We start from the raw sequence: 24,005 nt of genomic DNA, 5'->3' as shown, positions 1-24,005 counted from the left end.
CTCTTGGGCTTCCCAGCGTGTGTGTGATTAGATTCAGGTATGAATTTGGTTAGGTGAAATGAAAATAGCCAATCAGAAGAATGTTCCTGTTTTAGATAGCCAATGATATCCAGATGCTTTGGTAAGAAAGAATAACGGAGAATTGCCGGAGAGACTAGGACAGTAATTGCAATTAAGCTACTCTTGAACGAGACAAGACCTCAGGGCATAGGGACGTTGGAGACTTGTTTGGGAAAGGTAATTAGCAGGAGGCATGAATACAATGGGCAGACAATTTGAACAGGTAAATAAACCTTAAGCTGAAAGTGAGTGTTCCGTTATACAATGGAAATGTTTACCACCTAACGACCAAAATTTCCGTTAGAAAGATTTGGAGCTTTATTGGAGAAAGACTGTCCATGTTTGGTTATCTTACTGGAGGAGTTAATCAATTATATGTCTCGTCCACTAGGTTTCAAGTGGTTTTGAAACGAGACGCTGACGAATGATAAAGAAATCACGCAGTGAAAGAAAATCGCTCGTCACAGGACTGTATATGGTTGTCACCTCTGTCCGCATTGAATAGCTCCTCCACGTATTCTTTCCATCTATTGGCGATTTCTTCCACCTCAAAGAGGAGTCTACCTGATTTATCTTTGATGCAACCGCCAGATTGAAAGTTTTTATATGTGAATTTCTTGATTTCAGCAAACATTGGTCCACGGTTTCTCTCATGTGATAGCTTCTCAATATGGTGGCACTTTTCATCAAGCCAGTCTTCTTTAGCCTGGATACACTTTTTCTTTACTGATTTGTCCAGTTCATTGTACCTAGGGGTGCCCTTTGAATGTTTCCGTTCTCTCATAATATTCAAAATCTCATTCGTCATCCATTCTTTCTTTGCCTCTTTAGATTTTTTGTTTAGCATTTTCTCGTTTGTAGTTGTTATTGCACCTTTTAGAGAGGACCATTGTTTATCAATTCTACTCTTATACGTTTCTTCTGTTTCTTTATTTGTGTCTTCTTGTTCTTCCATAAGACAATAATACGTATTTTCTACTTCTACAGCATATTTCGCTCTTAGCTCCTCGTTTCTAAGTTCAGCTAGGTCGTACTTTATGTGTTCGTCCATTTTCTGTTTGGGAATTTTTAATTTAGCTTTTATTTTCACCATGATGGGAACATGGTCCGATCCAATGTCAGCACCCGGGAAAGTTTTACATTGGGTCACACAGTTTTTGAATCTGGTTTTGATGAGAAAATAATCTATTTGGTTTCTGCATATATCTCCTGGGCTCTTCCAAGAGTATAGGCGCCTCTTTGAGTGTTTGAATATGGTGTTTATTATGGTCATGTCGTGGGACTCGCAAAATTGGACCAGACGTTCACCCCTCTCGTTGGACTCTCCCAGACCACAACTTCCCATGCACGGTGAGATTGCTGCGTTTCCAACTTTCGCCCATTACGACAACAATGTCACTTGATTTTATGCATTTGAGGGCCTTGTTTACATTTTCATAATGTGCCTCGACCTCCTCATCTGGGTGATCTCTCGTTGGAGCACTAAATCAAAAGGTTTAGCTTGGATTTTGCACATTAGGATGCGGTCGTTCACGGACCAATACCCAGTTACTGATTTAGCAATTTTGTTTTTCATCAGGATGCCAACGCCTCTGTTGTGCTGAGTATTTCCGGAGTAAATAAAAGTGTGGCTGTCTCTTTTTAATATTCCATTGTCTTTCCATCTTGTCTCTGAGACACCAAGGATATCCATATTCATCGCCTCTGCCTCCATAATTAGATTATGGAGCTTTCCTGCTTGAGCAAGTGTTCTCACATTCCACGTGCCAATTTTTAAAGGAACATTTCTTGTCTTCAATGTAGGTAGATCAGTCTCTGGCTTTCCCGAGGGCTTTCCACCAGAAACGTCATAAGGTGCCATCTTTTGGACATTACTTTGTTCCTCTTCCCTGTACATATTTACAGCTTGATACTTAGTTGCAGGGGGCCCAACGTCACAAGCATCTCTATCACTATATCTCTGACTAGCCATGACTAACTATGAATGATTCGTGGTAAGGTTTTCCCCTTTTCCACGGTGGTAGCCGCTATCTAATTTTGTCTCAGACGCGCCTCTTTGTCTACCACAGACTTGCTGTCTACGCCTACTTTTACCTAACCATATCCAGTATCCTTCAGTATTGCTTCCCTTCAAATACGCCTACACCGGGGATTTTTTTTGCTAGTCCCACTATCCCCGTTATATCCGAGTTCCACTTTAGTGAGTGTTGAGGATCCGTGACGCGCCAAACCACCAATGAAGGCAATTAGCGAGAGACCCCCCCCCCCCCCCCCCCCCCCCCCCCCCCAAATAAAAAAAAACCCAACAATGGCCATCTGTTGAACTTCTGTTTTCTTGTCAGGGAATGACACACATCTTGTCGACCATGTTGACCCCTCCCTTTGTGACATTGTATCACCATACAAGATTTGGCTTTCTTTCCGATTATGGATCTACATTATCACGAGGCGTCGTGGTGCATTGTGCTTAGGAGTACATGCCTTTTTTGTGATTTGACTTATATCCAACGAGAGTGAATTTCTTTTCTAAGGCAATTATTGACTCGCCTGTTATATTCTGTACTTGCTGTAACTTAGGGGGAAGAATAAACAAACAACTCTGACTGTGCCCACCAGGGTGGTATTGTTGGAGAGCAGGTGTGCTGCCAGTTCGAGGTCGGTGAAAAAATGTCTAGTTTTAGGTTTCTTCCCATTTCAAAAAGGGCTCGGTCAGACGAATGGTAGTGTGCCGTTCAATATTGGTTTCTGTGGATCTCCCCACCCGAGCTGAGTTCACAACGTTGTTCGATTCACATCAAAACAAATAAAAAGAACCCCGTTTTATTTGCATGGGATGTATTGAAGGTAGGGTCATCGCACACACAACCCGCAAACAATCATACAAACACACACACACACACACACACACACACACACACACAGACACACACATACACGTTCCTTGTATTCATCCCTCTCACCCACCCATTCCCTGTGTCATAACGTTTATTCTATATTTTTTAAAATCAAGTGAAGATACGAATACGGTATCTGGAGAAAATGATGAATTGAGAGCAGCAAAAAAAAAAATCCATTTCCACTTACTCACTTACCCAACTAGTTCAGTTGGTAGAACACACCCTTTACACGCAAAGCGACCGAGATTGATTCCGGGTGCAGTCGAGATTTCTCTGACAATCCCCCCCCTCCCCTCCCCTGTCCATCCTGCAGTGATTGGGTAGCTGGGTCTGTTTGGTCTGGTGTAAATAACTTGCATATACTGACGTCCATACCCAAAGGGTAGCAAGCAATTGTGTCTCTTTTATGCTATAGTAACCGGGTAAAACTCCAGCCCCATGGGCCCAATGACTCTGAAGGGCTACTTATCATGCAAAGATGAGTAGTTGAACTTGATAATTCCCGTAGAACTTATTCGCAACCGTAGTAGAATTGTGTTGCAACGTACACATCACAGGGAAGTAAATGAGAATCTAGGCAATGATCAAGTGTCTGATTAAATAATTGTTTTGAAGAAATTGTGAACAAATGCCGATATATATATATATATATATATATATATATATATATATATATATATATATATATATACGATATATATATATATATATATATTATATATATATATATATATATATATAATACGATATACGATATATATTTATATACGATCATCACCCCCTACGTGTAAATGGGAATATTCTTTTATGTTACTAGTATATTGCCATGGGGTAACACAATCACTCCTAACGTACGAATAGGAATATTCTTTTAGTTTACTATATATATTGCATGGGGTAACAAAATCACCCCTTAAAGTACGAATAGGGATAGTTATTTTACTATATATTGTCACGAATCATCATTCAATCTCAAACAATTTCCTTCCATCCATTCCTTGACGTTTTCAATGCATTTTTCAGAGTTTTGTTTCTTGATCGATAAAGGATTATAAATAAATTTGACTGTCATCTGCATAGAAGTGGTGCATTAAGCTGAAATGCTAGCCAAATAACTTCGCGGTGTTTGTGTGTGTTGAACCCGTGACCTCAAGTAGTCAGGGAGAGAAGGCTCTAATAAAAAGATCAGGGTTAAAAGCGATCTTTTTTGGGATCGTGGATAGCTCACACGGTAGAGTCAAGTTTCCCCGGCCAGGCGGAGTTGTACCAGTAAGGTCGCGGGTTCGAGCCCCCATCGGCGCCGGGAAATTTTTATTCTCTATTGTCTTCTGGCACTTTCCTACTCACTTCATTTTTTGTTGTTATCAACATAAGTGCATGCTCCACTCACTTTTCTGAACTATAAATTGTTTATACAAATTTAAGAAATTAATTGTATTCAAAATAATGAGAGGAACCACAATCTGGTATCGATTAAATGCAAGTACCCTCAACTCATTGTCATACTCGCTAACCGGAAGATTGACACACAACCCACGTCTGGAAATGATGGCGTCTCTTTTCGAAGGGACTTGACGAAACAAATTTGATTTTTCGATAAAATCATTGCGATGTCTAATCAATCTTGTAATGCACGTATACCATCTTCATGTCAATTGTAAACACCATGCAAAATTTGGTGACTATTGGTCTAGTTGTTTCAGAGCCATAGTTTTACCATTTTGCCAAATATATAATAAAATATTATTGTCTTCCTGGTTCATCATATGAATAACATGTTTTATTAATGGTCTTCAAGTTAGACAAATCGGAATTTTCCAACGATTACATCCGTCATTGCAAACTCAATCTAACATCCTAAATAATTCCGCTGCTTTTAGACTGTAACAAATTACCAAAAGGTTTCCCATTGACATAACTGATATTTTATAGCTGCCAACTATGAATAGAGACCGTTTTCAGACGATTGATGTTATTAGCCCAGCTGTTGATGTGTCATTTACGGCTGAACATTAGGTATTTATGGGTAAATCGCGAACAAGTTAATTTCTCTGGCCCAACCATTACAAGATAAAAAACAAACACTTTAGAAATGAAGAAAGGTTGGAGAGAGGGAGAGAGAGAGAGAGAGAGAGAGAGAGAGAGAGAGAGAGAGACAGAGAGGGAGAGAGGGAGAGACAGAGAGGAAGACAGAAATAAAGAAGAGAGGTAACAATATAGCTTGATGGGTTGTGTTAAGTATTGTAGAATGAATTGATCATGGTAACTCAATGTTTGTAGTTGAACAACAGTATAATATTATATAATTTTGTAGGTATAGAAATAGGTAAGTGAGAGAGAGAGAGAGAGAGAGAGAGAGAGAGAAAGAGAGAGAGAGAGAGAGAGAGAGAGAGAGAGAGAGAAGAGGGACAGAGAGAAAGAAAAGAGGTAATTGAGCAACAGTATAATATATAATATTGTAGAGAGAGGGAAAAAAGGGAGGTGGAGAGAGAGAGAGAGGGGGGGGGGGGGTAGAGAGATAGAAAAGAGATAACAATATAGCTTTATTGGTTGTGTTGAGCATTGAAGTAGCACAGTGTATATAATTGCGCAACGGTATATATAATAATGCGTGATTTTAATACACGAATTGATATAGATAGCTATCAAAAGAAATAGATTTAAAATATATACAGGGAGTTTTGTCTTCGAGAAAATATTTTTACGGGTTCATCGTAGTAGACATAACTATGGCAACAAAAATAGTGACGACAACGATGATGATGATGACGATTAGGAGGAGGGGGAGGAGGAGGAGGATGAGGGGTGGACTGACGATGATGATGATGATGATGATGATGATGATAATAATGATAAAAATAAAATGATAATAATGATAATAATAATACTAATGATAATGATAATAATATAATAAATAATAATAATAATAATAATAATAATAATAATAATAATATATAATAATAATAATATAATAATAATAATAATAATAATAATAATGATAATAATAGTAATTTAATAATAATAGTAATAATTTTAATAATAATAATCTAAATACCATAAATCTACGTCTGTTTGTACCTACCTATATATCTATTTATCTATTTATGGAGGCCTAAGGAATTTCTCACAAACCAGCTAGAAATTCTACAAGTTTCTGGATGATTAAAATTTTTATCAATCTCGCGAAAGTTAAGCAATTTGTCACGATAGGATCGTTTTAAACAAGTCATGTTCTTTGTTATTCGTTGATACTTCCAAAATCGAATGGCTATTTATACCCTCTGCTTTTCCGGAATAATGAAAATGTTGCTGCTTGAAGCTCGAAGGAAAAAAAAGATATGTATTGAATTGTAAGCTTCAATTTATTAGACGAAGACATGCTGTGGACATTTCGGGTTTGCCCTTTATCAACAAAACACGATGAATGACGCACAAAGGACGAATGAGATAAGTGTGAATTGCGTAGTTGAGGTGAATAAACAAAAACAATGATCGGGCAGGAAATAGAAAGCCCCTTTGTCAGGAATACGAATTAAATTATGACAATAAATATGGATAAATGTTGTGCAATTCAGGAAAACATCTAAAAAGGAGGATGTGTCGTGCAATATAGCGTGTAAAATAGAATAAAATATAGACGATATTGGAATATTGATAAAATGGAATTGTAATAAAGAATTAGAAACAGTTAGGGATTGTAGTATTATTATTATTGTTATTAATGGCAGTAGCAGTAGTAGCAGCATCAGCAGTAGTGGAAGTAGTACTAACGAAGGAATGACAATGGAGAGGCTTCGGATGGGAACAATACAGATATGTGACGTTTCGGGTACAAACCCTTCGTCAGCACAACAAAAAACGAATTAACATGGAAAAGAAATAAAATAAAATGCAATAGAACTTGTATCGTCTACTCGATGGTGGTTGTTGTATGAATGCATGGGTTGTGAGTAGGGAGTCCCAGGGGTGTAATCGGGATAATAAGAGAGGTCAGCGTGTGAAAGAACAAAAACTCACTAGAAAATCTATCGTGGCTTGTACTTTTGAGCACGTTACCAGTCAGCTGTCTCCAAGAATCACGATCCTCTGCGGTGCGCATGAAACCTGCGTTGATTTTAAAATCACTTTTGACCATTCTTATGTTATTCTTTGTCTTCCTCTAGTTCTCTTTCCAGATGTTACCAACTTTTCTATTCCTTCTCTTCTCTACACATGTCCCAGAAACCGTAATTGCCTCTTTCTGATTTAATCGATCAACATTCTTCCCTTTCTCACTTTCGCCAACACTTGCACGTCCATTATAGCCTCAACATTCTTCTATACCACCACATTTCAAATCCCTCTAACCTCCTAGTACATTCTTTGTCAAGCGTCCACTTTTCACAAACATATAAATGGGTACTGATAACATATGTTTCCATAACTTTCATTCTGGTCTTCAAAATTAGGTTGTTGTTTGACACAACTGCTGGGCCCGTTCTAATGAACGCGGACTAACTTTAGTAATTTACTAGTCTAGAGAGCTGCGCCGGTGTTACCAATACTTAGCTTCTATACCAGGACAAATCATTCGTTTGGACAGAAAAATAAATAAAAAACTTACCGCTTACCGTCAAAAGCAGTTTAGATTTGAAGATACATTTGTTTTCTATCAAAAAACATTCGGTACTAGATAATCCTTGATGAATATCAAAAGTTGTGTTTGAAATTATATCCTAAATATTTTCATGAGTCATTCCTCGCGAAATCGTGTTTTTTTTTCGTCTGTCCAATGGTTGGTGCCCCCTAGTGCCAAGTGCCCTGCCGCCTGCAAAACAAAGGTTTTTTAAAAAGTTTATTGAGAAAAAGATACGGAAAAAAGTGTCCCTAGATAGGTATGCAATTTGGTGCATTAGTGCAGTAAAAATTGGTGCGCAAAATTAGTGCGTAGCGGATGCGAGACTGTGTGTGTGTGTGTGTGTGTGTGTGTGTGTGTGTGCGTGTGTATGTGTGTGTGTGTGTCTCTTTTTTTTTTTTTTTTGGGAGTGCCTACGTACACGGTAACGGGGCATCTAGCCTCAGGATCTACGTACACGTAAACTGGTTTACCGTTGCAACACAAGCAATAGATGGTCCTCGCTGTCGTGACCGCGCGCGCTCCTGTGTGTGTGTGTGTGTGTGTGTGTGTGTGTGTGTGTGTGTGTGTGTGTGTTTATTTTAAAAAAAATCAAAACAATTTTAACCATTAATGGCGAGATTCCATCTTACACTCCCCAAACTCCAGATCTTAGTCTTAATGTTATCATTAAAAGACAAGCTTTGCGATTTATAGTTTAATTGAAGCCCGAGTCGAAATATACTCTTAATACTGCTCTCTTGGTGGAAACGATCTATTCTGCATAAGCAATCTGGAGAAAAAAATCAGTGTCACTGTAAAAGGTTAAATTTCACGAAGTACGCACCGTGAACACCGCTGTAACAATCCTTTGATCTACGTCATCAGGCAACCCATTGTTTCTTTCATCTTTTCCCATTCCCCCTTACTATCCCCCCCCCCCCCCATTCCCCCGCCCACTCTCTCTCTCTCTCTCTCTCTCTCTCTCTCTCTCTCTCTCTCTCTCTCTCTCTCTCTCTCTCTCTCTCTCTCTCTCTCTCTCTCTCTTCTCTCTTGTCATAGTGTTATCCCTTCCCCTTCCCATCTCATTGTAAAATGAAAACGTTCTGCTGTTTGCAGATACATGTATGATTGTTTTGTTTTTTCTCTCTCACTAGGCATTTGAAAAAAAGCAAAAACCTGAAAAAAAATACAAAACAACTTAACCTTTTAAAGGCGAATATCAATCTTACTTGGACCAAAAATAAAATCTTACCGTTTTCATCAAAAGACAAAAAACAAATTACAATTTAAAAACTTGAGCTTTTATATAGGGCAATATCCACCCAACGTGCTCAAAGCGCTTTTTATCAATATTCTTACTGCTCTTATGGTGGAAACGTTTTTTTTTTCTGCGTTAAAAAATAATATAAATGACGACTATTATTTGAAAACAAAAAAAATCAATGTCACGGGCAAAGGGTTAATTGCAGTACTCCTGCATCCTGTGAGACTCCTACGTCACTTGCTAATCATAAAAAAGGAAATAGCAGCAATCAACAATATTAAGGTGAAAAAAAAAAGTGGGTGGGGGGGGGGGGGGGGGAGAGCAAACCCAGTAGCAATGCAACCTTTTAGCGGCGAAATTCGATCTTTGACCTAACACCAAATCTTCTATCATCAAAAAACAAGTAACGGCAAAAGTATTATAGACAATAGAAGTCCGAGTTGCGATAGTCTGACTACTCTCATGGTGGAAACGCTGTATTCCCCGTTAACAATAATAAAGATAAAAGCAAACTACTATCTAAAAGCAAAAAATTAGCTTCGCTGTTAAGGGGTTAAAGATCACATGCAACTGCAACTGCCAGCATCCTTGAGATGCTCTTACGTCACCAAGGTCACCAATCGACACGTCTCCCTCTCGTCGGCATGCATCCCCCCCCCCCCCCCCCCCCCCCCCTCTCCACTCTTTCAAGGTGGTGGGGGCGGCGGATAAAAAAGGCCTTTTTTTCTTTTATTCAATCAACTTGACTGCTGGTGGACCCTAGGCCTCTCTACAAGTCCAAGAAATAATACTCACTTTTTCTCTGCTCCAACGAAAATATCTACCCCCTACCGGTCTAATTATTTGTAGCAGACGTCAAATTTCTCAAAACGGTCACGTGACACTGTAAAAACAACACAGGAAGTCCATGAAAGCTTATTTACGGCATTTCCTTTGAACCGTGTAAACAACAAAATTTCGTTTTCATTCGACTCAACGGGTCAGATTGGCCGGTATTTTTTAACGAACTAAAGTTCTGAAAAATCAAAATGTTTCTTAGAAAGGTGAAAGATGCTAGTTTTTGAAACAGAGGTAGGTTTTTAAAAAAAATCTCTATATTTTACGTGAATGCATGCTCAAGGCGAGTTGGACGTGCAGCGGAGGTTGGTCGGCCAAAGGCGAGGCTCTCTAGTAAATGACTAGCTAGTCTTTAGCCCAAGCTTAGTAAGTGTCTAAAAAAAATCGGATTCAATGAGCATTATTTAGTCTCGGACTAGCTGGGCTTTAGCCTAGAAATGGGCGTGGCAAGTCCTGACCTAGCCCTTGACTCTATCGGTTGTTTTGTGCTGCTGTTTGGGTTCTTCTGGCGCAAAAGATTTAATCAGCGCCACATCCGCTTTCGTTTTATTTAGATTCTATTTCAGGGTTGCCAGTTTGGCATTTTAAATGCCAGATTCCAAAAATCTGGCATTTTTGAAAACCGTTTGGCATTAGAAAAATCATTTGGCATTTGGCATTTTCATTTGGCATTTTCTTTTCTTGTATATTATACTTCAAATGACACCTTTTCTCAACCGTGGTGTAGTGGTTTAGCACTCCACTTAGTAGTCAGTAGGTAAAAAATTACCCCAACAGGAAATTAAGTATAATTCAAAAAAAAAAAAAAAAAAAAAAGAAAAGAAAACACGCAAGCCACCAGGATATGATAGTAAATTGTCTATCAAAAGTGAGTAGTTTTCTTAGTGGGGATGGGAGTCAACAGACTTTGGCATTTTTTGGAGTGTTTTGGCATTTTTTGAGTCTTCCACTGGCATTTTGTTGAAAAATAATCTGGCAACCCTGTTCTATTTCCTTTTGAAATTCATTGACGAAAATTCAGCTCAACAAGAGAAAAACTTTTACTTTTCAAACCCTGAAACTGCAGCCCTCCTGGAAAATACAATTATGTCGAGATTGCAGCACTCCGTGACAGTGCGAAAATAAGAGAAGTACATATATTTTTTCTTTGTCACTAATGAAATGAAATAAAAATAGGCTATAGCACGGTCACTGACACTGGGCATCTGTTAGGACTGTAGACTGTAGGCTAATACACCACCTCAAACATTTGTCAGTCCATATCTTTGCTTTTATGAGGTCTATTTTCATTATGAAAAGTTCAAAGTGAACAACTAAATGACGCCGATTCAGTGGTGTATTTGGTCTATCATGAAATGAAATAAAAATAGGCTACAGCACGGTCACTGACACTGGGCATCTGTAGGCTAATACTACACCACCTCAAACATTTGTCAGTTCATATCTTTGCTTTTATGAGGTCTATTTTCATTTTGAAAAGTTCAAAGTGAACAACTAAATGACGCCGATTCAGTGGTGTATTTGGTCTATCTCTTCATGTGAATAAATATTTTATTATTGACTTTTCCAAAATTCCAATAGGTCATTCATTTGTATGTCGTGATCTATTTTTCCTTGATTTCAGCTGTCTCAGCTCTAAACAATACTTTTCTTTCTCAATAAATAATTCATTTTCTGTTTGCAATGTATTACAGAGATGTTGATTTACCACATGTAAAAATTTCAAAGTTGTATCTGAAGCTGTTTCTGAATTATACTTGATTATCCATTGGGATGCTGTGCTTTGGTCGCATTTTTTCCTATTAAGCTATATAGAGATTTTCCACCAAATAAACGGTCATAACTTTTTAACCAGTTGAGATAGAGCGATATTTTTTCACTCTAGTTAATGTTTCACTCCCCTTTATTTTTCTACGCTAAATTAATACCCAAAGCCACTATTTTGAAAAATTCTTGCAAGTGCCTACAGTAGGTCCCTGCCACTCACAACACAATGTTGCTTTGTATTTGTATACCTCTAGACTACTTTGGATTGTGTTTATCTACTTCCTATCTCCCTGCTCTGCTCTCTAATCCACCTTTTTACTACTTGGCAAGAACAGGCAAGGTGGCAACCCGGTCTCGGATTTCTAAAAAAAAAAGAAAGAAAATTAATGAAAAAAAAAAAAAGCAGGTTGGCATGTTCAATGAAAATTTTAAAGCATCATAATAGCCGACATGGCACCCATAATTTATCAATAAACAATATAAATAGATGTACTGTAGTGCTGAGGTTAGGCAATAAATTTCACCCTTCCTCTTTGCCCCTACTAAGTGGGGCTTTGTTGTATGGTAGTATTACACTTGCATTTGGACCAGTAGGCCCAAGATTCAAGTCCCTTCCTGAGAGGTTCAAAGTCGAGTCATTGAACAAGGCTCCTTATTGAGTAATTGGCCATTAAAAGTAATGACTCTGTCGGGGAAAAGTTGTGATATTGCTGTGTTGCTATTGGCTTGGAGCCCCTTACAGAGCTTTGAGCATGTTTAGCAGTATACAATCTAGCATCTGTGTCAGTTGCCACAAAAAATGACAAAAGTTTTAAGCTTTTAACTCACTTGAATATTTAGAACAAGTCAACAACCAGAAAAATTCGAAATGAAGTGGAAGTGAAAATAAACTTCTTTCTAAAAGTAAAAGGTTGTTTTTTTTCTTTTTAAAATAAATTCCCAAGCGGTGTCTTCAGTGCAAAAAATAACAGAAAATCGCTGACGCGTCAAAAGTTATAACCGCAACAAACGTAAATGCTAGGATAATGCTCTTTATATATGCTCAATTATTTTTTTTTGTTTTTTAGAAAATATTTTTAAAAACTAATAATAAATGAAATTCTACCACAACATTATCATATTTTAAAAAATTATGAAATTTTGAAACATTAGTAAACTAATTTAATACTGTTCTGGTTTAGGGCAAGCCGTTTACGGGTTTGGGGCATGAGCATACATATTTGGGGTGAGGGGGTTTGGTATCTATTTTCGGTTTTTAAGCAAGGTTAACTGATAATACCTCATATGTATTTACATCAAACTAACAAAAGATGTCAAATAATTGAGTTTCTCAAACAGTTGAGAGTTTAGTTTAACCAATCTGCAGTTAGAGCTGTTGGAATTTGAGGTATAGAAAAGCATACAGATTTAGGGCGACCTACCCTAGTACATTTGATAAGCAAGAAATAAATCTTCACCCTCTCCAGTCAGACCCTTCAAAAGCATGACATTTTTTATGCAAATAATTTAAAGGATAGAGACTAATTATACGAGTAAAGTTTGCTACAACCAAAATAATAAATAAAGATTTTATGGCAACAAAAAGTAATCAATAGAACTGATTCCAGTGCAAAATGAATGTCCTCAACAATCTCATTACATAATCGTTGATTTACATATTTTTTTCTCCTTTTTCATTTTCAGGTCGGGGTAAAGATCAGAATGAGAATCAATGCGGAATTCTCAAAAACCGTTCGGTGATGGAGCTAAAAAAAAATTCAAGGACAAGAAAAGAATAGTCCAAAGTCATGTTGATTCTGTAAAGCAGACTGGAGGGGGAAACCAGGACCCTCTTCAATCTTTACTGAACAAGTACCGGTACTCGTCATTATTGGCAAGTGTAGTACCATTGTTGATGGTATTCAAGGTAAATTTCTGCAATTATAATAGTTCCATACATTGTTCTGTATACAAATGTAAAAGGCTGTCATCTAGGCATTCCATGAATAAAGTAGTAGTAGTAGCATATGGCTACACCTCCAAATTTATTTCATCAACTCAGCTTCTAAAGTCTTCCTCCGCACTAAGGACGGTTTCATAGCCACCTTCAAGTTTAGTGACTGGACAGTGGAGGACGATGTGATTGCTGGTCTCTGGGGCTGCCTGACATGAATAAAGATAGTACCTTACAATATTTTAAACAAGTAATTTGTACTATGTTTGCATGCATCTTTTGTGATCGTCTAAAATTGACTCATCCTTACAATTGCCTATGCACAGATTCATTGAACAATATTTTTCTCTAACATAACTATCCTCTTTTGGTAGTTAAGTCTCAAAAGTATATCACCTCTATTGCATATCTAACAACTGCCTGTGGGACACGTTTCCTCTTGATTTTTTATCAATTTTAAAAACATTAAAACAATAAATGAAGACTGAAGTCGAGTATCAAAACAAGAGTATTCACATTTAATAATTCAATGGTAGTTAAAATCTTGAAATTTACTTTACACCATCAATCCTGAAGTAGCTGACAAAATTATATGAATATTTCAAATTTGAAATAAATGATGGAGCAAGAGCTTTTGTGTCATAAGGGATTGCCATGTATTTTTTTATCACAAATCGTCAAAGTGGCATCACGCAACATTGTATTGAAATTCCACTTTGGAATTGGGTCCTGTAAAGATTTATATTGTTTCATTTAGTGTTTTATTTAGGGCAAGCCGATGGCACAGCGAGTTATCATGCTTGCATATGAATCAAAGTGTCATGGGTTCTATTCCCAGCAGATTTGTTATTTCTGGGATTCATGGGTCTCAAGATCAGAAGATAAGATTACACTTGGATGCATTTCATGGTTAAAAAAAAAAGAGCCAGAGACCCGTAATTATATGATGCAAATTTTACATTAAAATCAATTGATATCGTATCATATTAAAATTGATATAAATAGAATTAAAATCATTATAATTTCATAACAATTCACCTTTTAAAAAAAAACACCACTGTGTTCCTTCTCATTAAGTTTGTAATGGGTAATCTGGACTTAAAGTGCAACTTGTGAATTCTATACTTCATTAATTCAAATTTATCAACAATTTTCTTTACAGTTATGAGCACTGAGAGTTTTGTTCCGAATCCCAGTCCAGCCAGAAATATTATTGACATATCTGACTGTAATCTTGGAGATTACACCATAATCAGTAAGCATAATTCTTTTGCTACAAAGTCATTAAATTATTAATAGAATTTCACCCGAAAGACTAAAGAAAAAATTTTTTTAACGTGCTCAAAGTGCTTTACAAGGGGTCCATGACCAACAGCAATATTTAGAACAGGACATGACGTCTGTTAGGCGATATTACAATTTTTCGGACAGAGACAGCACTGTTAACGGTCAGGTACTCATTTTACACCTGAGTACGGTGAGTGAATGTGAGTAAAGAGTCTTTTCCAAGGACTCAACTATGCGCCGAGCGAGGCTCAGGGCCAGGACCTTCCGATCCGAAAGCGAGTGTCATACCACAAGACCACATAGCCACTAACAGTGTATTTAACATTGACAACAGTACTGAAAGGACTATCACGGGTAACAAGTTGGTCAAAATGGGGACATTGAAGTGACAGTGGGACCACGAAGTATAACATAAGTGTGTTTGTGTGATTTTGTTTAATCAACATTCTTTTTTGTTTGTTTTTAATGGTTTTACGGCGCTTGCAACACATTAAGGTCATATCAGTGCCAGTAAAAAGGAAGAAAATGGGATAGCAAAATGTTCTAGAATTATAAATTCTCTTCTGTTTTAAATTGCTTGCGACATATTTAGGTCATTTCAGCACCAGTAAAAAGGATGCAAATGGATAGTCAAGCAATTCTAGATTAACAATTCAAAGCACTAATAAGTAAAACAAAAAGGGAATGGTTCTTATATGGAATGGATGTAGATTCCAAGAGCATGCCATCGGTGTACTTAGTTTGAAGTCACCTAAAAGTGTCGTCCAGGCACAAGCACAGGTCCCCATTAAGAGGAACACACTCAAATGCTTACTTATCACATATTACATATGTAAAAAAAAATACTGGTTCCCCCTTAGAGAAAAATACTCAAACAAAAAGATGATTTACAAGGAAATAAAACAAAAATGTATACTGTTGCTGAGTCCATCGTCTTCTCAAATATATTCATATTAACACTTTTAAGCACTGACGAACAGTTTATAAGGATTTGTTTAAAAAGTGGGATGTAGTTCTAAAATCATCTTAATTAAATGGCCAGCATTTCATGTTGCTTAAGGAGATAACATTGTTTAAAAGTTTTTATCATTCCAAATTCTGACTTTGACCTGACGACAATGTGGTATCAGAGAAGTTTCAAAATGAAATGACGTTTTTGATTTCAGCACCACTTGATTTCATAATGTGGCCAGTTTCATAATTCACAGATATAAATGTTGTTTTGTTTCAATGCAGTGAAAAAGATGTTCTAAATATTATTTTTCCTCCACAGCTTCAACACTAGCCAGACAGATGGATATGAATGAGATTAATGAAATCAGTTTTGTTGATTGCTCTGTGGTGGAGTCAGTAGTTGTAGTAGATGATTTTCAAATCATTTTCAAGAGGAGACAACAGAAACTCTTCCCCATACACCAGAGGAGTGGAATGCCTCAGATGGCATCAGACAAAGATTACGGCAAGCTGGCCCCAAGAGGAGATGACAGATCACTGACAATCCATTAATGGATCAATGGCTGCAGTCGGAACAACTCCATTATTAAAAACAAAACAACTCCATTGTTGAACAAAATACCCTAAAAATTGAATACATGAAATTTAAGATGAGGCATATTAATTATGACACTACTTATAATTAAATTATTCTTTTTATATGTTTTGATATTATAGCTGTCATCTGCATTTTTTGCCAAATTGGGACCTAAAATTTGCCAAAAAAAAACCCCAAAATTTGCCAAGAAATTTGCCAAAAAGACCAAAATTTGCCGAGGAGAACTAAGCCTTTCAGTAAAAATTAACATGCGATACAGAAAAATATATATATATAAAAGACAATTTATTACATTTAAGGAGGCTACATTTATTAATTTACACAATGTAAAGTGATTTATGCGCCCAAACTTTCAGACAATCACACACACACACACACACACACACACACACACACACACACACAAACGTACACTTTCAGTCAGACTCATCAAAGGCCTAGTTTTCTTTTACTACTCAAAAAAAGAGGCATCGATAAACTTATTGTAGTAAAGGAAAACTAGTCCTTTGATGTTGTTTTCTGTGAGTCTACGCCTTCTGGAAGACAAGACAAGATTGTAAAGAGAAAAAGCTTTGCTCAGCATCAGCTGACGAGCATGTTGAGAAGGCATACCGGGACGCCAATGCAGCGAGAGCTAGAACATAATCTGCCACAGACTTCCAAAATAGGGTCAGATCTATAATTCCAGTATCAGACTCTCTCACAGCACTGGGCCCCAGTTTCTCAATATACCTAGTGAACTCATGCTGAGGAATGTCACAAAAATTGGGAATTGCAGTGTATGCAGATACACTGCGAGCACGAGACCATTATCCGTAGAGAATAGCTTCCCTTGGTTTGGGGCTAGGCAAAGCTGCAACATTTCTCAAGTTTCGCACCTTTTTTTTTCGTTATTTTGTTTTCGCTTCTATTTTTCCCCAAAATTTGCCACGCGATTTGCCAATTTTCCCAAAATTTGCCACGATTTGCCAATTTGGGGAATTTGCGGATCGCCCTGATTTGCGGCCGCAAAAAATGCAGATGACAGTTATAGGAAATTAATTCATGTATGAAAATCACACCTGGGAGTGTTCGCAAATGACGTCATCATTTAGTTTTTATCCATGACTCAATTGGTTTCTAATGTCTTGAATTTGAATATTAATTCAATCACATGTATTTTGAGTCAATTTTAAAAATGGTTTAAAGCAATCAATGGAGACATGTTGCAATACATTTTCCGTAGTGTAGAAAAAATTGGCCTCATAATATCTTAGAAAATCGCAGTTAAAACATGTCTTATGAATTGCCTTAAACCATTTTTTAAGATGGTTCTTGAGATTTTTAAATTGTTATTTAGAGTGGTTTTAGTCCTGTATTTATCTCAATCTGTACTTTTGATAGAGCTGATATGTTTTTGTTAAAATTTACTTAAAATCGCATGCGTGCAGTGTTTAAGACCTTTTTTACTACAATCACTCCATTGTTCCTTATGTTATTGGTAGAACAAATCCTCTGAAATAAATACAGATTGTTATTTGGCCTATTGTCACAAACTTGTACAGTGGCATGGCGATTTAAGACCCTTATCACAAATGTGACTTGGGACTATCCTGGGCATTGGCTAAGTGGCTGGTATAATGATTTATACAAAAGGTCTTTCAATATGTAATTGTCTTATGACAATAGGGCAGTTAAAATTTGATTGCTCAACTCAGGATTTTGATGACCTTAAAAAAAAGAAAATTTTAATGCCCCTTTGTCTTCTGTTTGATAACCGACTCAGGCATGAGAATTCTTGTTTAGTTTTCCAATTTATATCAGACCTATTCCAGAAAAAATTACAGTGAATGCACTTTAATACTTCCTGCAAAACAGGTTTGTTTTTGTTTTTAAGGGTTTTACAGCACTTGCAACACATCAGCGCCAGTAAAAAGGAGTAAAATGGGATAGTCAAAGAGTACTAGATGCCTGATAGGCGACTTGTAGTTATATGATATAGAAATGTGTTTCCATATGCTTGAACAATAATTAAAACAGCGTGACATTTATGTAGCTCATCACAAAAAGAATACTGCACACAGTATACTTGTATTGATGTACTACATTAATGATTACATTTATTTCCTGATTAGAGAGGTTCAACGATATTTCTAAAAGCACTATTAATCAAAGTCAGCCAGGCTGCCTTGCCAACAGCAAGACGTTCTGTTCAGATGCTCCTTCCTGAGTCCCAATAGGAGAAAAGTTATGATTGCTGTCATCATCATCATTACAGTTGTTTTCTTCCATGGGTAGGCCAGCATCAACAGCAAAGTTGTGGAGTCAAAAACACACATAAATAACCTTGCAGGCTCTGTCAGGCGTCATTCTGAGCTCGTCATGGAGACAATTCCATCTTCTTTTAACCACTCCAATGACTCTGTTGAAATGACAATAATTGCTTGTACATGTACACTTAAAACCAATTAAAATTAAATGGACCCTCTCTCTCTCTCTCTCTCTCCTCTCTCTCTCTCTCCTCTCTCTCTCTCTCTCTCTCTCTCTCTCTCTCTCTCTCTCTCTCTTTTTTTTTTTTTTTTTTTCTCAGTCATTTAATTAGAATTAGAAGGCGAAGAATTATAATGGTTAATCTGAGTTCTTCAAAAAAAATTTTAATGTTTATAATGGCATGACAATGACAGCATGATTACAACTTTTTTTTTGGTTAATTTTCTTTTATTTTCATTGATCATTTGCAAATTGTATTGTAAAGTGGATATAAAAATAAACCTGAAATATTAAATTTCAAAAATTATCAAAATGTTATTGTTTCCTGGAGGGTGGGATTATATGACTGGTAAAACTTACCTTTCAATTGTACATTTTGTGATACGATGGGAGGTGTTAAATGCCTCTTCTCCTCTATTTTGGGGGTTTTGGTATTGGGGTCATTAGCCAATTTCTTAACATATAACGACTGTCTCCAAGGATCACGCCATCCAAAGCCCTGCGATGTGGATCCTCAAATGCAAAGAATAGCCCAGATTTCCTAAAAAAATTTGCATCATGCACTGAACCAGTCCACTTAGGAACCAAGTTTGTAACTTATAAATTTGCATCAGAGACGACCTAAAAATGGGAGAAGGAAATTTTTGAATATAATAAAACCTGCAATAAAATCTAAATCAGGAAGTGTAGTCAACTTACGTACAGTACAGCTCGCGCACAATGGCCTCATATAAAATAATAAAATTCCCTTTATTCATCCCATAGGAGAAATTTGTCTCAGGGTCTATTCCAAGGGAAGAATGGAATAACCCAGGCGTCAGGGAATGGAGATGGGATGAGGGTGGGGGAGTAATAGTCATTGGGTGACCTTTTAACAACCATGTACTTTGTGTAACATACCATGACGACTCAACAAAAGGCTAGTGGGAGACAAGTGACTGACTGATCAATATGTTGATTGACCTATGCCTAATAAAGCGAATGATGTGTGACAACTGACTGATTGAGTAACTGTGCCTGATGAAAACTGATTGGGTAATGAGCTTTTATGTGAAGCCTGATTATGTCTTTTCTTATCATTGGGACGGTGCTTTACTATTACTAGGTCTTGAGAGCATTTAGTAATGGTAGTGGCTGAGAGTGGTGGGGTTAGAATGGATGGAGGCAGAGGAGAGGGGAACAGAGGAATAAACCATTGCATTGTTCCAACTTGCCCCTTTTTCTGATGTAATGTAAGTGGTAGAAAGGGGGGGGGGATAGTGATTGGGTAGCTAGGTCTGTCAGATCTCATGAAAGTACTTTGTGATAGACTACCTTCCTATCCAAAGGGTAGCAAGCAATTGTTATTGTCTGAAATCGGGATAAACCCTGGCTCCTTGGGCTTCATGCCTCTGAAGGACTGCTATTCATTAAATTATTTTTTTTTTCATTTCAAATATTTAAAGATATTTAAACGGGTCTTTGATGTGAAGTTGGTCCCTCTAGCTCAATTATTAGGGTATTCGCTTTACATGCTAAGGGCAAAGTAGAGATTTTTATTTGACCCCACTGACCACCCAGGAATGATGGGGAATCTGTATTTGTTAGATCTAGTGGAAAGTACTTTACAATAAACCTGTGTCCTATCCAAGGGGTAGCAAGCAATTACTATTGTCCGTTTCACACTAAAGAAACAGAGATAAACTCCCGCTACACCAGCCTTGCAGCTCTGAAGGAGTGAAGGAAGAACTATTTGATGCATGATGTCTTTGTGCGGATGTGGTCTGGTGGTATGACACTCGCTTTTGGATCGGAAGGTCCTGGGTTCGAGCCTCGCGCTCGGCACATAGTTGAGTCCTTGGAAAAGGCTCTTTACTTACATTCTCTCACTGTACTCATGTGTAAAATGAGTACCTGGCCGTTCGCAGCGGTGTCTTTGTCCGAAAAATTGTAATATTGCCTAACAGGCGCATGTCTCGTCCTACATGTTAAATGTTGCTGTTGACCAGGGTCCACTTGTAAAGCGCTTTGAGCACATTGAGTGGATATTGCGCTATATAAAGCTAAATTTTAATTATTTTTTAAAAAATGTCTTTGTACTTGACACTTGTGGCTCACCAGTATGGTCTTTGCTTTGTACCCAAAAGATACCTAGTTTGAATATACACCATGGCATGTGGCCATCAACAAGCGACCTCTCCCTAGCTCAATTTGCAGCGCTGTGCTGCGGCTGACACCTGAGTTATTTCAGCATTCCCATTGAATAAACCCTAAGACAAATTTCCACATGAGGACTATTAAAGGGAAATTTATAATTATTATTTACTTTATCGGGAGAAGGTTCCTGTATCACATCATTCATTTAATGACGTAGCCAACTAGTAGCAAATCATGGCATATGGCATTGAAATTAGAATGAATGGCGAAGTGATAAGAATAAGTAAGAGAGGTGTCAATTATGCGAAATGACAATGGAGTGTGTGAGTGCCTGTGTGTATGCATGTGTATCATATTGTACACAAACGTAACTGTCAATGTAACAGTAAATCTTCGGTGGTCGAAATAACAGGGTGCATTAAAATAAAACCTTGAATTAATCAAATCCTTTTTTACATTGGCTAGGTGAAATTAGTTCAAGTAAGGAATGGAAGGACAACTAAAAATATAAGGAAAAAATTTGGGATATTCGAATGAGTTCAAGTTCAAGGAAACTGTACTCGAATATATTACTTTCACTTTTTAAAGTCTATCCAGTGAAATATTTTATTTAAATTGACCGTAGACAACATCTTTGTAATGTGTATTTGAAGTGAAATTTTAAAAACAAGACACAAGTTTTGAAACAACATATTACGATTTTTTAACAGCTTTGGTATAACCGCAAGAGAGGATTTATAATTGATTCATATTAAATTAAATTGAGCTTTATATAGCGCAATATCCACTGAATGTGCTCAAAGCGCTTTACAATAGTTCCCTGGTCAACAGCAACATTTAACATGTAGGACGGGACATGACGCCTGTCAGGCGATATTACAATTTTTCGGACAAAGACAACACTGTTAACGGCCAGGTACTCATTTTACACCTGAGTACGGTGAGAGAATGTGAGTAAAGAGTCTTTTCCAAGGACTCAACTATGCGCCGAGCACGAGGCTCGAACCCAGGACCTTCCGATTCGATATTCTTATTTTTATTTTTGTTGTTTGTATTTCTTGTAATGTTTCGAATGGCTCTGAATTCTGCTTCGTATTGAAATAGCGTCATAGTTTGTATTTTACTCTCTCATCTATTATAATATTATAACGGTAAATTTTCATCATTTAAGCTGGGATGAAATAAACTAATTTTCCTTAAGCATTAAGGCAACGTGCACTTATTTGCAGGTCTGATAACCCAATACATCATGAGCTCATTGTTATAATGAAAATCTCAAAAAATTACACAAAATAATGTCCAGTGCAACAATGTTAAACGAGGCCCATATTGCAATCGGATGTCAGACCAGCATATTTGCATATAAAGATAACATTCCCTTTTTTCATCCAATGGGAAAATTTGTCTGTCTTTAGGAACTATTCCAAGGGAATACTGGAATAACCCAGACATCAGCCGCAGTGCAGTGCCGCAAATGGAACTAGGACGAGATGGATTGCTCAAGGCCACACAGTACAACGGGTGATCAAACTAATTACCTTTTGGATACAAAGTAAAGACCACACTGCTGAGCCACGCTTACCCATCGCCTCGATTGAAAAATCCTATTTTAAAGATTGATTCTCCTCAACAATTTGTCAGTCCAACTGTACAAATTTTTTCTTCTTCAATTCTAAACTGGTTTTGCTCATGAAAAATGTTCCCTTTCAAAATATTACAATTACAGTGAAAATAATCTCCAACAAGAGCTCGAAAATTGGTTAAGGGAATGCAAAATTCAATAGTGCCAGAGAGCGGTGAAAAAATTTCCATTCCATGTCATACCAGTAACAGTCATAGTGGTTTGTGTGTGATGATTAGAGAGATCTACCAACACTAACACTTAGTTTGACTAGTTCAGTTGAGAAGAAGAAGAGGAGGAGGAAGAAGTGGGAGAAGAAGATGAATATGATGATGTTGATGAAGAAGGACGAGGAGGTGTGAAGATGAAGGAGAAGAAGAAGAGGAAGTCTTGGCACCGATTTTGGGTTGGATGCATGAGAATGTAAGAAAACTTCTAGATTAGTCTAGTATGAGATTAGAATTAAAATGAATACAAATACTAACCTTTCCTCCAGAGAAGACGATCAACGTCGTCTTTTACAAGATCACAAAGTATAAAAATGTGTTCACGATGAAAACGGAAATGTTCGTATATTTCATCGTCATTAAACGAATCGATGGGACTGACCCGAAACACCCTCTCCCGTTGAATCAGTGTTCTCTGACGAATTTGAAACAGCACAGCTGCCGCCATTTTCATGTGTTGACAGTTGTTTTGGCAGTGCTGTCAATGACAGTGTCATAGTCATAGTCGTACGAATCACGTCATGTGATCGAGAGTAACTTCGCATTGCTTTGCTTGGCACAAAAATAAAGAAAATAAAAGGGGGTAGGGGGTGTTTTAGCTTAACAACATAATTTTCATATTAAAAAAATAAGCTAGTTGTGTGTTTGTTATTCTCTAAATACCGAACCAAGCGAAGCTGAAATCTCAGACTCAGACTCACTGAGTCACTCAACTTCATCAGATTTATTAGTTTCCCGGACAAAAATGTGTGCTTTCGACGATCTGTGACCTTTAAACCGTTTCCATTAGCATTGACAAATATCAACAGATTACTTTTGTCGTTATAATTCTTTTTCTATGTATTTTTTTCTCGCGAACCGAGTCGTCTAACATTGGCCGCCATCTTTGTTGACGCCGTTTCTTAGTTACTAGTCAGAGACTAAACGATCAAGTCCGACTCGAGCAAGTGACTAAATCTTGGCCAAACTTAGTCCGAAGGTGACGTGATTTTAGTCTGGGACTAGCTTAGTCAGCTCACATTAAATCCGATTTTTTCTAGTCATTTACTAAAGTCAGAGATAGTCCGGGACTAAGCGCTAGTCCGCGTTCATTAGAACGGGCCCTGGTCTCATTTTATGGAACAAGTTTTTTGCTATTTTTATTCTTTGTTTTATATCCTCTATGCCACGTGCGTCACGGGTAATGATTGTGCCTAGATATTTAAATTTGGTACTTGTTTGATTAGCTCCCTTTTATTTGACAAGTGGAAGGTCGTGTTGTTGTCATTCTTTGAGACCACCATGCATTTGGATTTTCTTTATATTTAGTTTCAGGCCCACCACTTCACTTTTGTCGTTTGCTTCTTTAACGCATTTTC

At 37.3% G+C, this 24,005-nt stretch overlaps 2 protein-coding genes and 1 long non-coding RNA gene across 5 annotated transcripts in view; 1 reads left to right on the top strand and 2 right to left on the bottom strand.

The window, feature by feature from the left end:
• The window catches only part of LOC144975005 (uncharacterized), a 251,399-nt gene extending 234,941 nt beyond the window's left edge, over positions 1-16,458 (top strand). Inside the window, exons 1-4 of one of the 3 annotated variants that reach the window (XM_078918648.1) lie at positions 10,641-10,785; positions 13,106-13,328; positions 14,518-14,610; positions 15,916-16,458. In XM_078918648.1, coding sequence (XP_078774774.1) covers positions 14,520-14,610; positions 15,916-16,148 — 324 coding nt within the window. In that variant the 5' untranslated portion in view covers positions 10,641-10,785; positions 13,106-13,328; positions 14,518-14,519 and the 3' untranslated portion in view covers positions 16,149-16,458. Of the gene's footprint in view, positions 1-10,640; positions 10,786-13,105; positions 13,329-14,408; positions 14,611-15,915 lie in introns of those variants that run through there. The other 2 variants (XM_078918649.1, XM_078918650.1) reach the window with 2 other exon arrangements.
• Positions 1-24,005, bottom strand: part of LOC144975004 (histamine H1 receptor-like) — a 103,984-nt gene that overhangs the window by 15,953 nt on the left and 64,026 nt on the right. The gene's annotated exons all lie outside the window — the stretch shown is intronic.
• Positions 18,714-23,127, bottom strand: LOC144975006 (uncharacterized). Its single transcript, XR_013645844.1, has 2 exons — positions 22,906-23,127; positions 18,714-19,284 (listed from the first exon to the last, which is right to left on the bottom strand). It is a non-coding gene; the product is annotated as an uncharacterized LOC144975006 (long non-coding RNA).

Source organism: Berghia stephanieae, chromosome 6 (assembly GCF_034508935.2).
Source record: "Berghia stephanieae isolate SIO BIC M18660-M18661 chromosome 6, UCSD_Bste_1.3, whole genome shotgun sequence".
NCBI classification, from domain to species: domain Eukaryota; kingdom Metazoa; phylum Mollusca; class Gastropoda; order Nudibranchia; family Aeolidiidae; genus Berghia; species Berghia stephanieae.
The sequence above is the reverse complement of the archived record's forward strand: the minus strand, read 5'-3'. Positions and strand labels throughout refer to the sequence as shown.